At 42.2% G+C, this 17,703-nt stretch overlaps 1 protein-coding gene across 3 annotated transcripts; it reads left to right on the top strand.

Annotated features, from left to right (window-relative positions):
* The first annotated feature begins 1,196 nt into the window (after positions 1 to 1,196).
* LOC109900052 (ras-related C3 botulinum toxin substrate 3-like) lies at positions 1,197 to 17,488 on the top strand. 3 transcript variants are annotated; one of them, XM_031835259.1, is made up of 6 exons: positions 1,197 to 1,356; positions 3,288 to 3,359; positions 5,837 to 5,954; positions 6,128 to 6,190; positions 6,667 to 6,826; positions 12,580 to 17,487. In XM_031835259.1, the coding sequence occupies exons 1-6, from the start codon at positions 1,322 to 1,324 to the stop codon at positions 12,708 to 12,710; spliced, it is 579 nt and encodes a 192-aa protein (XP_031691119.1). In that variant the 5' UTR covers positions 1,197 to 1,321; the 3' UTR covers positions 12,711 to 17,487. The 3 variants fall into 3 exon arrangements, with proteins under 3 accessions (XP_031691119.1, XP_031691121.1, XP_031691120.1); XM_031835261.1 differs by having other exon boundaries at positions 1,209 to 1,356; positions 6,667 to 6,830; positions 12,580 to 17,488; XM_031835260.1 differs by lacking the exon at positions 6,128 to 6,190 and having other exon boundaries at positions 1,209 to 1,356; positions 12,580 to 17,488.
* Positions 17,489 to 17,703: the final 215 nt, after the last annotated feature.

The following is a 17,703-nucleotide window of genomic DNA, read 5'->3' as shown; positions in this document are numbered from 1 at the left end:
TGCAAATCTGCTGAAAGTAGGCTGTGTGTGCTGCGCGCATGTGAATATATTTCATGTGCTTTGCAATTGTGTAGGCCAGTTTGTGAATGATTTCTCTATTGTACTACATAATTGATAAATCGTATACCTCCACTACACTACTTTGATATGCATCAATAGGGATTAAGAAGTGAGTATAAGCAATGCCCACTGAAAAAAAGTGAGTATATGGTTTATACCTGCGTACACCCTCCACTACACCACTGGCGCTTTGTGCTTTACAAAAGGTGACTGAATGGAAGCTAATAATTAGTTTTTTACTCTGCTGATCTCATGAAGAAAAGATGAGTCCTCCCTGTCTGAGACCGAGTCAAGACCGAGTACCCGACACCAAGACAAGACCGAGACACTCAACATGTGGTCTCCAGACTACAGTCCTAAGAAATTACCCTTAATTTATGACCTCTGACATCTAATATTTGACCCTAACCACCATCATATAGGGACTGAGTACAGGGGTCACCACTAGGGTACTACAGTCCCAATAAATAACAGCTCAACCCTGTCTCATTTACCTCTCTCCTACAACCTTGTACCTAAACATCCTCACTAAAGTGACCCAAACATTTCCATCCCACCCATCCTCCATGTATTGTGTTCTTCTCCTGCCTAACCCACTCTCCTCTTCAGTCCGTCCAAACCATCCCAGCAGAATAAAGTATGTGGTCTTTCCCACTGTCTGCAGACAATAATGTTGACAAAAATGTAAACAGCACAGGTGTAGTTTCTCTGACTGTCCCAGTCAGGGAAAGTAATACATTTTTATGTTCACACGCTACTACATCAGATTTGAAGTTGTAGTCACTGATATCAATATCTGACAACGATTAATTTACATATCAGATTTTAAGCTTGTATTGAAACATCAACAAATCAAACATTTAATTGTGTGTAAAGAATATACTATTTTTTTAAATAATAATTTGTACTGCAGTTTTTGGATTGATACTGTGCTTCTTTTTTGTTGGATTTCATAATTATTGCATACATTTTTGGCTAAATTGTCAACAAAGATTCCGTGTTTTAAATCCAAGGTTGTTGTCGAAACACTGGGGGAAATACAAACTCCTCAAACAAGGGAAAGGGGAAAATTGACTTCTGATGCTCACTGGCCCTTTAAGTACGCTCGGTCTTTTCAGGCGTCTCTCGTCACCTACCCCTTTCACTGCGGCTCGAAAGCAGAGCGGACTGACCCGCTTCTGATCTAAATCACTGCTAGCGCTCATTGTGAGATACAGCAACCACTTCTGTAGGCTTTCTGAAACTGCATAGACCTTTGCAAATGCAAGCAATTAAATGTGTGGTGGTCGGGGACGGGTAAGAATCTCATTGATAAACGTAGAGAATATCCTCATCCTGTGTGTGTGCGTGAGACCAGCGATGCGGTCATGTTTAGGAGATGATTGTAATATAATGTGAGACGTCGGGATGTGTAAAATGTGGAGTTGTGTATTTTCACCCTGAGAAAACGCCCAGGCTGTAGCGATGCTATGGGAAACATACTCGCCTTGTAGGCCATCGGGAATCAGGCTACATCAGTTCTGATGCGGGCTAAGGAATTTCTAGGCGTTGTTTTATAATCATTTCAATGTACAGCCCTTTCTTCCCATGTTTTATGAAGGAATCTATTCATTTATTCCGTTTTTATTTTCCTTCCATCATTTACTACCATGTTCGCTACAGTATTTGGGAGTTGGATTAAAAAAGGCGAGATGGTACAGCAGGTCTACGTAGATACAGCAGGAAGCATTGATCCTTTATCGGACTGATTTTGTCCTTAACTCCCCTAAGCCTTGGCGAAATGTTGATATTTACAATGCCATACTAATGCCAAATCCCATTTGGAGGATTTGTGAAAACTAAGGGTTATTAATCTGTGTTTGTTCCTTTATATAATAACAAACCGGGGCGTAGGTTTAACTACTTTTAATGAACATATACTTCAGCTAGAACACTCCATGTTTAGCCATGCAAGAATCAATCAGAGCATTAGCGTAATATATTAATATTCCATCTGTTAATCTGTATTTCCCAGAGCAACCCAGAATATACTATTAGTGGCCTGCTCCAAAAAAACTACGTTTTCACTACCCCTCCCTCCTCCCCTCTTTCCCAGTTCCCTCATATTCCTTACCCCCAGCCAAGCAAACTCAATGACCCCAAATCAGTTTTATAGTAGCACTTAAACTGTCAGTCTGTCTCACTACTGCTCCCTCCGTTCATCCACACACACACTCATTCTTACGCAGTCCATTCACCTCCTACCCTGCAAATCCACCATCAATCTGTTCATATCATTCTGACGTACTGGATACACAGACTCATAGACACACACACACAGACACCGCTGTCACCAACCCTTCCTGTGTTGTGTGTTTGGCGATAACAGGGATGGGGTAGTAGGGCGTGAGGGAGTAGTATGTCTCTCATGCAAAGTGAAAATAGGCCAATGTCTGTGTGATACTTAACCTGAGAGAGAGACAAAGGCAGCAGACATGCACAAACTGAGTGCCAGCCTACCTAGAAGTCTACCTACCTCAGCAGCTTTTTTTTAGGGTCTCATTATTAGGCTTGTGTTTTCTCTAGCAGTGAGTAAAGCAAGTATGTGTCTGTCTCTCTTTATTTATTATTATTTTTTTTTACATTTAATTGAAGTGCTTTATTGGCATGGGAAACATATGTTAACATTTCCAAAGCAAGTGAACTAGATAATAAACCATACAAATTAACAGTAAACATTACACTCACACAATTTCCAAAAGAATAAAGACCGTACAAATGTCATACTATGTGCAAATAGTTAGTGTTTGTTCTTAACTGGTTGCCCTCGAGGCAAGAGGTCAAAAATCTTGCTGCTGTGATGGCACACTGGTATTTCACCCAGTAGATATGGGAGTTTATGAAAATTGGGTTTGTTTTCAAATTCTTTGTGTAATCTGAGGGAAATATGTGTCTCTGATATTGTCATACATTTGGCAGGAGGTTAGGAAGTGCAGCTCAGTTTCCACCTCATTTTGTGGGCAGTCTGTTGAGAACCAGGCCTGTCTACGGCGGCCTTTCTCAATAGCAAGGCTATGCTCACTAAGTCTGTAAATAGTCAAAGCTTTCCTTAAGTTTGGGTCAGTCACAGTGGTCAGGTATTCTTCCACTGTGTACTCTCTGTTTAGGGCCAAATGGTATTCTAGTTTGCTCTGTTTTTTCCAATGTGTCAAGTAATGATCTTTTAGTTTTCCCATTATTTTTCTCAGGGCTGTGGGAAAGACCTGTTTGCTAATCAGCTACACCACCAATGCCTTCCCCGGAGAGTACATACCCACTGTGTGAGTACACACACACACACACAATGCATGGATGCAAGTGAGTGAGTCTGCTTGCCTCTATGAAGTGTTTGTATTTTACATTTATACTATACACAGAGCTGTATATTAGGCATCTATACTATACACAGAGCTGTATATTAGGTATCTACTATTACACAGAGCTGTATTTTAGGTGTCTACTATTACACAGAGCTGTATTTTAGGTGTCTACTATTACGCAGAGCTGTATATTAGGCATCTATACTATACACAGAGCTGTATATTAGGTATCTACTATTACACAGAGCTGTATTTTAGGTGTCTACTATTACACAGAGCTGTATTTTAGGTGTCTACTATTACGCAGAGCTGTATATTAGGCATCTATACTATACACAGAGCTGTATATTAGGTATCTACTATTACACAGAGCTGTATTTTAGGTGTCTACTATTACACAGAGCTGTATTTTAGGTGTCTACTATTACGCAGAGCTGTATATTAGGCATCTATACTATACACAGAGCTGTATATTAGGTATCTACTATTACACAGAGCTGTATTTTAGGTGTCTACTATTACGCAGAGCTGTATATTAGGTATCTACTATTACACAGAGCTGTATTTTAGGTGTCTACTATTACGCAGAGCTGTATTTTAGGCATCTATGCTATACACAGAGCTGTATATTAGGTGTCTACTATTACACAGAGCTGTATTTTAGGCATCTATACTATACACAGAGCTGTATATTAGGTGTCTACTATTACACAGAGCTGTATTTTAGGCATCTATACTATACACAGAGCTGTATATTAGGTGTCTACTATTACACAGAGCTGTATTTTAGGTGTCTACGCTATACACAGAGCTGTATTTTAGGCATCTATGCTATACACAGAGCTGTATATTAGGCATCTATACTATACACAGAGCTGTATATTAGGTGTCTACTATTACACAGAGCTGTATTTTAGGTGTCTACGCTATACACAGAGCTGTATTTTAGGCATCTACGCTATACACAGAGCTGTATTTTAGGCATCTATACTATACACAGAGCTGTATATTAGGTGTCTACTATTACACAGAGCTGTATTTTAGGTGTCTACGCTATACACAGAGCTGTATTTTAGGCATCTACGCTATACACAGAGCTGTATTTTAGGTGTCTACGCTATACACAGAGCTGTATATTAGGTGTCTACTATTACGCAGAGCTGTATATTAGGCATCTATGCTATACACAGAGCTGTATATTAGGTGTCTACTATTACGCAGAGCTGTATATTAGGCATCTATGCTATACATAGAGCTGTATATTAGGCATCTATTCTATACACAGAGCTGTGTATTAGGTATCTACTATTACACAGAGCTGTATATTAGGTGTCTTCTATTACACAGAGCTGTATTTTAGGCGTCTACTATTACGCAGAGCTGTATATTACGCATCTATGCTATACACAGAGCTGTATTTTAGGTTTCTAGGCTATACACAGAGCTGTATTTTAGGTGTCTATGCTATACACAGAGCTGTATTTTAGGCATCTATTCTATACACAGAGCTGTATTTTAGGTTTCTAGGCTATACACAGAGCTGTATTTTAGGTGTCTATGCTATACACAGAGCTGTATTTTAGGCATCTATGCTATACACAGAGCTGTATTTTAGGCATCTATGCTATACACAGAGCTGTATTTTAGGTGTCTATGCTATACACAGAGCTGTATATTAGGTGTCTATGCTATACACAGAGCTGTATATTAGGTGTCTATGCTATACACAGAGCTGTATTTTAGGCATCTATGCTATACACAGAGCTGTATTTTAGGTGTCTATGCTATACACAGAGCTGTATATTAGGTGTCTATGCTATACACAGAGCTGTATTTTAGGTGTCTATGCTATACACAGAGCTGTATTTTAGGCATCTATGCTATACACAGAGCTGTATATTAGGTATCTACTATTACACAGAGCTGTATATTAGGCGTCTACTATTACGCAGAGCTGTATATTAGGCATCTATACTATACACAGAGCTGTATATTAGGTATCTACTATTACACAGAGCTGTATATTAGGCATCTACGCTATACACAGAGCTGTATATTAGGTATCTACTATTACACAGAGCTGTATATTAGGCATCTACGCTATACACAGAGCTGTATATTAGGTGTCTACTATTACGCAGAGCTGTATTTTTGGTGTCTTCTATTACACAGAGCTGTATATTAGGCATCTACGCTATACACAGAGCTGTATATTAGGCATCTATGCTATACACAGAGCTGTATTTTAGGTGTCTACGCTATACACAGAGCTGTATATTAGGTGTCTACTATTACGCAGAGCTGTATATTAGGCATCTACGCTATACACAGAGCTGTATTTTAGGCGTCTATGCTACACACAGAGCTGTATATTAGGCGTCTATGCTATACACAGAGCTGGCATCTGGATATAAAGAGATGGTTTCCTCTCCCTGCAGCTTTGACAACTACTCTGCAAATGTGATGGTCGATGGGAAACCAGTGAATCTGGGTCTATGGGATACAGCAGGACAGGAAGACTACGACAGACTCCGACCACTGTCCTATCCACAGACGGTAACACACACACAGCTTCTAACCCATTATCTTTCTGTGAAGGATTGATTTGCTATCTACTAATCACAGAAGAGCTATTCTTCCAGTCTGTCCCATGTGGAGTCAGGGGATTCCATGGTTGGTTGATCTCAGTGGTTTCACCCTAAGGTCTGTCTCTCTATGGTTCTCCCCAGGATGTGTTCTTGATATGCTTCTCCCTGGTCAGCCCCGCCTCCTTTGAGAACGTCCGAGCTAAGGTCAGTACTGAACCTACCTGCTCACAGACACAGGAACAGGGGACATGCCGAGCCTGACCTAAAGAAGCACATCTATAGCTCTCCCTGGTTCATGTTCTATAGCTATAGTCCTGATATAGAGAGAGTTTGGCCATTGTGGTTTCAACTCAAAAGCATTACGATGCTCTTAGATGACATCACACACCTTTCTGTGTGTCAAACTCTCTCTGTATATGACTCTGGTTAAGTTATGATTCACTAAATTTGATTTGGTGTTTTTAAAGTAATGTGTGAGGTTTTTCAGCAGTGTCTAATGGTGTTCTATTGTGTTTCACTGCGTTCTGCTATTCTGTTCTACACTATCCATAATAGTCCTATAAGCCATCTATGTCCATAGATCAGATTTAGAGGTTATATTTCTATATCTCTGTCCTACCCAGCCTTAATCTCCATATTTGACCTAATGACCTTTACCCTCTGTATGTGGTGTGTCTCAGTGGTACCCAGAGGTGAGACACCACTGCCCCAACACCCCCATCATCCTGGTGGGCACCAAGCTGGATCTGAGAGATGACAAGGACACCACGGAGAGGCTGAGGGACAAGAAGCTGTCCCCCATCACCTACCCCCAGGGCCTGGCCATGGCACGGGAGATAGGTCAGTCTGTGTGGATGTCTAACCATCCATCGCCCACATTCGGAACAGCTAATGTATTTGTATTGGTATTTGTATTTATTATGGATCGCCATTAGGCAGCAGCTACTCTTCCTGGGATCCAGCAACATTTAAGTCAGTTATACAATTTAAAAAACATTGCAAAACATTCACAGATTTCACAACACACTGTGTGCCCTCAGGCCCCTACTCCACCACTACCACATATCTACAACACACTGTGTGCCCTCAGGCCCCTACTCCACCACTACCACATATCTACAACACACTGTGTGCCCTCAGGCCCCTACTCCACCACTACCACATATCTACAACACACTGTGTGCCCTCAGGCCCCTACTCCACCACTACCACATATCTACAACACACTGTGTGCCCTCAGGCCCCTACTCCACCACTACCACATATCTACAACACACTGTGTGCCCTCAGGCCCCTACTCCACCACTACCACATATCTACAACACACTGTGTGCCCTCAGGCCCCTACTCCACCACTACCACATATCTACAACACACTGTGTGCCCTCAGGCCCCTACTCCACCACTACCACATATCTACAACACACTGTGTGCCCTCAGGCCCCTACTCCACCACTACCACATATCTACAACACACTGTGTGCCCTCAGGCCCCTACTCCACCACTACCACATATCTACAACACACTGTGTGCCCTCAGGCCCCTACTCCACCACTACCACATATCTACAACACACTGTGTGCCCTCAGGCCCCTACTCCACCACTACCACATATCTACAACACACTGTGTGCCCTCAGGCCCCTACTCCACCACTACCACATATCTACAACACACTGTGTGCCCTCAGGCCCCTACTCCACCACTACCACATATCTACAACACACTGTGTGCCCTCAGGCCCCTACTCCACCACTACCACATATCTACAACACACTGTGTGCCCTCAGGCCCCTACTCCACCACTACCACATATCTACAACACACTGTGTGCCCTCGGGCCCCTACTCCACCACTACCACATATCTACAACACACTGTGTGCCCTCAGGCCCCTACTCCACCACTACCACATATCTACAACACACTGTGTGCCCTCAGGCCCCTACTCCACCACTACCACATATCTACAACACACTGTGTGCCCTCAGGCCCCTACTCCACCACTACCACATATCTACAACACACTGTGTGCCCTCAGGCCCCTACTCCACCACTACCACATATCTACAACACACTGTGTGCCCTCAGGCCCCTACTCCACCACTACCACATATCTACAACACACTGTGTGCCCTCAGGCCCCTACTCCACCACTACCACATATCTACAACACACTGTGTGCCCTCAGGCCCCTACTCCACCACTACCACATATCTACAACACACTGTGTGCCCTCAGGCCCCTACTCCACCACTACCACATATCTACAACACACTGTGTGCCCTCAGGCCCCTACTCCACCACTACCACATGTCCGTGTGTATAGTGCGTATGTTATCGTATGTATGCATGTGTCTGTGCCTATGTTGCCTATGCTGTATTTTTATCTGTTTATTAAATCACATTCTACTACCTGCATCAGTTACTTGATGTGGAATAGAGTTCCATGTAGTCCTGGCTCTATGCAGTGCTGTGCGCCTCCCATAGTCTGTTCTGGACTTGGGGACTGTGAAGAGACGTCTTGTGGGGTGTGCATGGGTTTCCGAGCTATGCGCCAGTAGCCCAAACAGACACCATGGTGCACTCAACATGTCAAGCCGGGCTGCCCCGTTCTGAACCAATTGTAATTTTCCTTTTGTCCTTGTCCTTTTTTTGTGGCACCTGACCACACGACTGAACAGTGGTCCAAGTGGAACAAAACTAGGGCCTATAGGACCTGCCTTGTTGATCGTTTTGTTAACAAGGTAGAGCAGCACTTTATTATGGACAGACTTCACCTGATCTCTGACTGTATCAACATGTTTTGACCATGACAGTTTAAAATCCAGGGTTACTCTAAGCAGTTTAGTCACCTCAACTTGCTCAAATTCCACATTATTTATTACAAGATTTAGTTGTGGTTTAGTGAATGATTTGTCCCAAATACAATGCTTTTAGTTTTATAAATATTTAGGACTAACTTATTCCTTGCTAACCACTCTGAAACTAACTGCAGCTCTTTGTTAAGCCATTTTTTGAAGAAGCTTCTCCTATATGTTGGAGAGGCTTCCATTAAAAAACACCCTCTGTGTTCTGTTAGACACTCTTTATCCACAATATAGCAGGGGGTGTAAAAATGACAATACTTGTCTTTCATAGTTTGGTCAGATATACTTTGTGTAGTGGCAACGTTTGTTGCTGGCATGTCATGACTAAGTTTGCTAATCTTGCCAATGAAAAATAAAAATTAAAGTAATTGGCAATATCAGTTGGTTTTGTGATGAATGAGCCATCTGATTGATGAATGATGGGGCGGAGTTTGCCTTTTTTCCCAAAATGTCATTTAAGGTGCTCTAAAGCTTTTTACTATCATTCTTTATGTCCTTTATCTTTGTTTCATAGTGTAGATTCTTATTTTTATTCAGTTTAGTCACATAATTTCTCAATTTGCAATAAAGTTGCCAATTGGTTGTGCAGTCAGACTTATTTGCCATTCCTTTAGCCTCATCCCTCTCAACCATAGCATTTTTTAATTCCTCATCAATCCACATGGATTTGACAGTTTTTACAGTCATTTTCTTTTTTACCTTTATCCCATCCTCCTTATAAAACGTGTTTTGTTTCCAGAAGGTATTGAAATTGTCAACAAATGTTTTCACCCATTTCAGCTGCAATAATCATGTAGCCAGTTGTGAAGAGAAAGAATCCTGCAAAAGCGTTCACTGCCACGATTCATTGAGGGCACAAGGCCAAATATTATTGGTATTTTTTTAGTGTCTAGCAGAGAGTCAATCAGCTCTTTAAAATCTAGTTTCAACTGTTCAGAGCTGTCCTTCATAATGTAATTAAAACCCACATGGACTACGATAGAATCAATTTGGCCTGATGTAGTACATTCGGGAGCAGCTTAGTAATGTCATTTACTCCATCTCCAAGATAGGAACAGTCACATTTCTTACCATGGAGCTGCCCAAAATCATGGCTGACGAGAAGGATGAGGAAAGCCGCCCACTCCCATGCTTCACAGGATGATGCAGGCCTCCGACAGATGGAGAGGCCCCGCTCAATTCAGAGCAGGAACGGAAGGTTGCCAACGTGGACTTTGAAATCGTAGGAGTAGGCACTGCGGCCGCAGACACCGGTACCCCAGCAATGAAGGTGCAGGAAGATCAAGCTCCTGGACGGCTAACAATTCATTATTTGAATCCGCTCCAGACCTCTCCATGGGAGTGTAGACTGCTTTGTGGGAGGCCTCTGTCTTTAGCTTCCACGGCTCGTGACATGCGACCATCGTTGATTGCCTTGTTCCTCTTGCTGTGCTCCTTTGACTCCGCTATAAGATAGAGGAGCCCCGGGCAACACCTTCCAGTCGGATAATGACAAACGACAAGGCAGAGATGCATCCAACAAGCGCAAACGCCATCCAGCCACCAGCGTAGAAAAGGTAATCATTCCACTCTGCATTTTCCCCAGTTTCTTACATGGGCAGGCAACATGCGTGATCAAGGAAGCCACCTCATGCCTATAATCCTTGGCAAGCAAACAATTGCCGCATTGTAGCTCTGAGTGATCCGGTTTGTCCTGAAACAAAGCGCAGACCGAGGGCTCCATTGGAAAAATTATCTGGGACTAACTTCGTTAGCTTGATGGCTAGCAGCTTAGTGGCTCTGTCAAGCAGGCAGAGATGCTTGACCTGTCTGCTAAGCGGCATTCCGGGACAATCACAATCACCAGCCTGCTCCTTTAAAGACACATTTTCTTGCAGCTTAATCAACTCCATGTCAGTGATGTAACATCTACCCATCTGAAGATCTGTTTGGCTTCTTCTGACAACTTTGTCACATTTGTGACCAAGAAGGGGTTCTGGATGAGCAGCAGCAGTTCTCTTCCAACAGTGAAGTCATCAAAGCTTGCCTTGAAGTTCTCCATCTGCTTCTGGATGAAATCTACATGGTTGGAAACCTCTGTCTACTGGAAAGCCCGGACTGCTGTTATCATATCACAACTGTGTTGTCCCGTCCCTGCAGCTCAACAGTCAGTTGATTTGAGGTGTGATGTAATGTCTGTCCTTCTTCCAATCATGGCTGGAGCTCCATCTTTGGTGTTTGAGACCATGGTCTTCAGATCTATCAGCATCCCTTTGACCTCATGGATTTCCTCTAGCTGTGTGTGCTTCTAGATGGGTTCAGCCCAACAGCTCCTCACAGAATTCCTTCTTTGTTTTGTTATAAAATCTGACAAACACCAGAAGCTGGGCATTATCAGTGTTATCTGTAGATTCATCCACAGCTAATGAAATGCATGGTGCATTCTGAATGACCGCATCATATGGTGAAGTTAAATCTTCAGCTAATATTTCAGTTCTCCTCATTGCTGTGAATCTGACAGTGCGATCTGTTTGATCTTTTCTCTGAGCTCATCCTTTTTGTTCACCTTCAAGGAAGTTGTCAGCATCTTCAGACATGCATCCTTTTACCATCCCAGTGTCTGAAAAAGATTTGGTTTTCCCAAAACCCAAGCTATCCTCAGTGAACACTCCATTGCACGTTGTTAGTCTGTCAGGCTAATTGCCAAGGACTTTGGTGGACCTTTTTCATATTGGGATTTGAGTTGGTTAATCTTGTTTGTTCTCACCTCTCTGTGTGTGTGTGTAGGGGATACATCTGATCAAATTTACTATGCCTGGTGTCATAATGGAGCCTAACATTGGCACTTTTCACAAGAGTTACGGACTTGCTGCATATCAGGCACATTGGTTTTGTGCTAGTTTGGGGGAGAATGAATTAACTGTTCAGTCCAGTCATTTTTCAATCAACAGTTTTTAGAGTCAACTTTTAAAATGTTTTAACAAGCCATATAAACAAAAGAGCTTAGTTACCAGTATATCTGTGATATTAACAGTTGAACTGCGGGCACATCTTTCTGCCTGCTTGTCCCAAGGTTCCACAGAGTAGAGGTGGGCGTTGCTTCATGAGAGAGCGAGAAAGAGAGGCTGCTGCGCCTTTTTGAATTTTTATTTTAAAGCTGTCTAACAAGGCACACCTGTTTAATTGAAATGCATTCCAGGTGACTACCTACTACTGTACCTAATGAAGCTGGTTGACAAAATACCAAGAGTGTGCAAAGCTGTCATCTTAGCAAAGGGTGGCTACTTTGAAGAATCTCATATCAAATATATTTTTGATTTGTTAACACTTTTTCAGTTACTACATGATTCCATATGTGTTATTTCATAGTTTGGATGTCGTCACTATTATTCTACAATAAAGTAGGTGTGTCCAAACTTTTCACTGGTACTGTATATATAAAAAATTACAGCGTTCTCACAAATTTGATGATATAATCGTGAAGTCCATTCACAAGATTAGGGCATATGATACCGAAGTATAGCGGGGTGGTTACTTTCACAGGCAGGGTATTGCCCCAAACAGCAAGTGACCCTCTGTGCTTGATGTCATATGTCTGAGTCTGTACCTTTTTTAAAGGGATAGTGTGAGATTTTGGCAATTAAGCCCTTTATCTATTTACTAAGTGTCAGATGAACTAATGGATAAAATACTTAATTTGATTATAGATGTGTAATAAAGATGTTTGTTTGTGTGTGGTGGTCAGGTGCTGTGAAGTACCTGGAGTGCTCGGCCCTGACCCAGCGAGGGTTGAAGACGGTATTTGACGAGGCCATCCGTGCTGTGCTGTGCCCCCCACCCGTCAAGAAGAGGGGCAAGAGGTGCACAGTGTTCTGAGGGCTCTTATTGTTCCAGGATCAACCTCCAACATAGTGGCCATCGTCATGACGATACATCTGGTACACTAAAACATCACCATAACAATCATTACTTCTCTTCGGGACAAGTCCTAACTTGAAACACCACGTAACGGCAATTTAACTTACGTTGGTTTAAATAATGGATTCATGTCAATGGAATATTTGATCTCAAGTTAGGATTGGCCCCAAGAGAATTAAATACTGGATTTTTTTTTACAATAGGAAAACCATTTGATCAGGTGTAAAGATGGTTCGTCAAGTTGCCATTTGTTTGTTTTTACACAGAGGAAAGCACTTGAGGTGTCTACTCTCACTCATACAACCCTACTCCCTCTCAGTCCTGTTAGCTTGAGTTGATACAGCACTCAAAACAGTCTGTCGCTCTGGGTTGAAGTTGCCCTTAGGTACAGATTTAGGATCAACGTTCCCGCCTCAAGTCCTAAACTTGACCATTACGGGGAAAAAACACATGACCTTAGATCAGTGATTAGGGGCAATTTCACCCTACTCTGTGAAGTGAATAATGTGACAAACAGACAAGAATGACATGGGAGCTGTACAACATGGCTACCTGAGGAATGCCTCTGATGGAGGTGCTTGCATTGGTTTAAACAATATGTCTTCATTTTCCAATTATTTGAATCTACCCATGCATGTCACTGTATGTGTGAGAGAGTAAAATTTCAAGCAGTGTCACGTTTCTGATACTATTACTGCATTGTAGTGATAGACAAGGCTTTGCTACAAACTGTTGATTCAACAAAGGGGAAATTGATGATCACAACCGTGGTCTGTTTTATGTGTTACACAAGCTAAGTCTAGTGATAATGTACAAAATAATATTTAGAGGAGGAATGCATTATGGATATATCTATTTATTATGGACCTGCATATGTAGCTCTTTAATTCCAGAAGAAAAGGATAATACTAACCAGGTTTCCATCCAACCTTTTAAGTGGAAACACTTTCATGTGCAAATATTGATATATTAACTGTCATATGGAATACCCGCACTGCATCTGCGAACTGTTGGCTTGAGCACACATGCCCATACCAGAGTGGGCACATTTGCTATTTAACAAAAAAAATGTTTTTGAGTTGAATGCAATGGACTTGTATTAGTTTTATTTGGTACATGGGAATTTAACCGCAAAAGTAATTTTTGTGACCTACGTCATCACACACAGACTTTTATCTACAAGTCAATTTGATTGAAACATATCTCTGGTGGGAAACTGCGCATAAAAAGGGGGGGGGATTTTAGAATGTGTGCATAAAAATCTGCCGCCAATTGGATGGAAACCTAGCTAGTAACTCACTTTTAATCTAGAGATCTCATATCGCAACACAATGTAATTAATTAACGAGTGCATTTCTGTGGTTGTTGTAGACCTGCAGTATAACTGTTTCTTCCCCTCTAGTGGTGAGATAAAGGAATTATTTTGAAGAATGCAAATGGTATTTGTCACAAGCGCTGAATACAACGGTTGTGGACCGTGAAATGCTTACAAGCCCCTAACCAATGCAGTTTTAAGAAAATTTAGTTAATTAAAGGGGGGGGGGGTCAATGCTAATAGTCCAGGTGGCCATTTTTATGAATTGTGTGTTATTGCTTGGGAGTAGAAGCTGTTAAGGAGCCTTTTGGAGAGAACAGTCTATGACTTGGGTGACTGGAGTCTTTGACAATTTTTGGGGGCCTTCCTCTGACACTGCCCAGTATATAGGTCCTGGATGGCAGGAAGCTTGGCCCAGTGATGTACTGGGCCGTACGCACTACCCTCTGTTGTGTTTTATGCTTGAATGCTGAGCAGTTGCCATACCAGGAGGTGATGCAAATGGTCAGGATGCTTTTGGTACAGCTGTAGAACTTCTGAAAAATCTGGGGACCCATGCCAAGTCTTTTCAGTCTCCTGAGGAGGAATAGGTTTTGTTGTGCCCTCTTCACAACTGTCTTGGCGTGTTTGGACCATGATAGTTTGTTGCTGATGTGAACACCAAGGAACTTGAAACTCTCGACCCGCTCCACTACAGCCCCATTGATGTGAATGGGTGTGTGTTTGGCCCTCCTTTTCCTGTAGTCCACGATCAACTCCTTTGTCTTGCTTACATTTTGGGAGAAGTTGTTGTCCTGGCACTACACTGCCAGGTCTCCGACGACCTCCCTAGTGGCTGTCTCAACATTGTCGGTGATCAGGCCTACCACCGTTGTCGTCAACAAACTTAATGGTGGTGTTGGAGTCGTGCTTGACCACACAGTTGTGGGTGAACAGGGAGTACAGGAGGAGACTAAGCACGCACCCCTGGGGGGCCCCCGTGTTGAGGATCAGTGTGGTAGATGTGATGTTTCCTACCCTTACTACCTGGAGGCGGCCCGTCAGGACATCCAGGATCCAGATGCAAAGGGAGGTGTTTAGTCCCAGGGTCCTTAGCTTAGTGATGAGCTTTGTGGGCACTATGGTGTTGAACGCTGAGCTGTAGTCAATGAAAAGCATTCTCAAATAGGTGTTCCTTTTGTCCAGGTGGGATTCAATCTTAGTCCTGTATTGACACTTTTATTTTTTATTTTTTTATTTCACCTTTATTTAACCAGGTAGGCAAGTTGAGAACAAGTTCTCATTTACAATTGTGACCTGGCCAAGATAAAGCAAAGCAGTTCGACACATACAACGACACAGAGTTACACATGGAATAAAACAAACATACAGTATAAACAAGTCTATATACAATGTGAGCAAATGAGGTGAGATAAGGGAGGTAAAGGCAAAAAAAAGGCCATGGTGGCAAAGTAAATACAATATAGCAAGTAAAACACTGGAATGGTAGATTTGCAGTGGAAGAATGTGCAAAGTATAAATAAAAAAAATGGGGTGCAAAGGAGCAAAATAAATAAATTAAATAAATAAATACAATAGGGAAAGAGGTAGTTGTTTGGGCTCATTTATAGGTGGGCTATGTACAGGTGCAGTAATCTGTGAGCTGCTCTGACAGTTGGTGCTTAAAGCTAGTGAGGGAGATGTGTTTCCAGTTTCAGAGATTTTTGTAGTTCGTTCCAGTCATTGGCAGCAGAGAACTGGAAGGAGAGGCAGCCAAAGAAAGAATTGGTTTTGGGGGTGACCAGAGGTATACCTGCTGGAGCGCGTGCTACAGGTGGGTGATGCTATGGTGACCAGCGAACTGAGATAAGGGGGGACTTTACCTAGCAGGGTCTTGTAGATGAACTTTGCCTGTTTGATGGTTTGTCTTAGGGCATAGCAGGATTTTTTTTATACACGGATTCGTATCCCCCTCTTTGAAATCGGCAGCTCTAGCCTTTAGTTCGGTGCGGATGTTGCCTGTAATCCATGGCTTCTGGTTGGGATATGTACGTACGGTCACTGTGGGGATGACGTCGTCAATGCATTTCTTGATAAAGCCAGGTATATTCCTCAATGCCATTGGATGAATCCTGGAACTTATTTGTCTGTGCTAGCAAAACCAGTCCTGTAGCATTATTATTTTATTTCACCTTTACTTAACCAGGTAGGCCAGTTGAGAACAAGTTTTCATTTACAACTGCGACCTGGCCAAGATCAAGCAAAGCGGTGCGTCTAACCAGACACCTAGGTAGTTGTCCACATCAGAGAATCACCAGCACTTCCTTTATTATTAGACATTGAGAACAAGCTGTTTTTGACAAATAGGCACACACCACCACCCCTTGTCTTACCGGACTGTTCTACTGTTCTATCCTACCGATGCAAAAAAGTCAGCCAACTACATTATCCGTGTTGTTGTTCAGCCACGACTCTGTGAAACATAAGATATTACAGTGTTTAATGTCCCGTTGGTAGGATAGTCAATAACGGAGCTCATCCAGTTTATTCTCCAGTGATTGCACGTTGGCCAATTTAACGGATGGTGGAGGCGGGATACCCACTCGCCGACGAATTCTCACAAGGCACCCGGATCTGCGTCCTCTGTATCTCCGTCTTTTCTTCGTGCGAATGACAGGAATTTGGGCCTGGTCCGGGAGCAACAGTATATCTTTCGCGTCAGACTTATTCAAGAAAAAAATCTTAATCCAGTTTGAGGTGAATAATCGCTGTTCTGATATCCATAAGCTGGTTTCGGTCATAGGAGATGATAGCAGTAACATTATGTACAAAATAAGTTAAAAACAATGTGAAAAAACTCAAAATAGCACAATTGGTTAGGAGCACGTAAAACGGCAGCTATCCCCCCCGGCACTATTATTATTTGTCATAAATATGTTGTTTGGCATACAACTGTCTGGTTGAATAATGAGTGTCTGGTCCTGTCCAAGTTGTCAATACTGCCTCTCGGTAGACATTTTTCCTCAGACACAAATCTAGGAGCAGCTAACCATTCCTCAGTCATAACTTCATCCTATTCCTCAATGCTGTAGTTCAGAACTCTGAAAATATACTAAATACTACTGCACAGATATGAACTGGTGATTCAAACCCATTGTTATTAAGAAAGCTTTTTTTAATGCACTGGCAATGAGACGACTTGTGTAATAGTTTAATTATTTTTCTTTTTTGTGACTTCACATGTCAGTGTTGTGAAATATTTACATTTTGTATAATAAATACAAATGTATATGAAACAAGTTTGTGTCAAGTGTTTTGAAGTGTGTTTAATTAATTGAATCATTCTTTGTGATATATATGTGTGTGTGTTTTAATTTATTAGCAAGAAACCAACGGCTCCTGTTCCCAGACCAATGTGATTGTTTTGAATAAATTCTGTCATGATACAAATGTATAAAGATCAAGTCTGGATAATTTGCATACTTACAGTTTTCTGAATCTGAAGAATGGAGGCAGAACTCCAGTCCAAATACTCCCGTCTTCCCCATTCACAGCCACCTCTGGTTGACCAATCACAATCACAGCGGTCTCTTCCTTGCCTCTGTCCAACACCACACCGTGTAAAGGTACGAGTACACTTACTTAACCAGGAAATAT

The sequence above is a fragment of the Oncorhynchus kisutch genome, linkage group LG11, assembly GCF_002021735.2.
Source record: "Oncorhynchus kisutch isolate 150728-3 linkage group LG11, Okis_V2, whole genome shotgun sequence".
Lineage (NCBI taxonomy): Eukaryota > Metazoa > Chordata > Actinopteri > Salmoniformes > Salmonidae > Oncorhynchus > Oncorhynchus kisutch.
The sequence above is the reverse complement of the archived record's forward strand: the minus strand, read 5'-3'. Positions and strand labels throughout refer to the sequence as shown.

Excerpts from the sequence above, each read along its gene's own strand:
- LOC109900052 (XM_031835259.1), top strand. The coding sequence starts at position 1,322 with ATGCAAGCAATTAAATGTGTGGTGGTCGGGGACGG. Across the intron at positions 3,360-5,836 it reads GGAGAGTACATACCCACTGT|CTTTGACAACTACTCTGCAA; the intron begins GTGAGTACACAC and ends CTCTCCCTGCAG. Across the intron at positions 5,955-6,127 it reads CACTGTCCTATCCACAGACG|GATGTGTTCTTGATATGCTT; the intron begins GTAACACACACA and ends GGTTCTCCCCAG.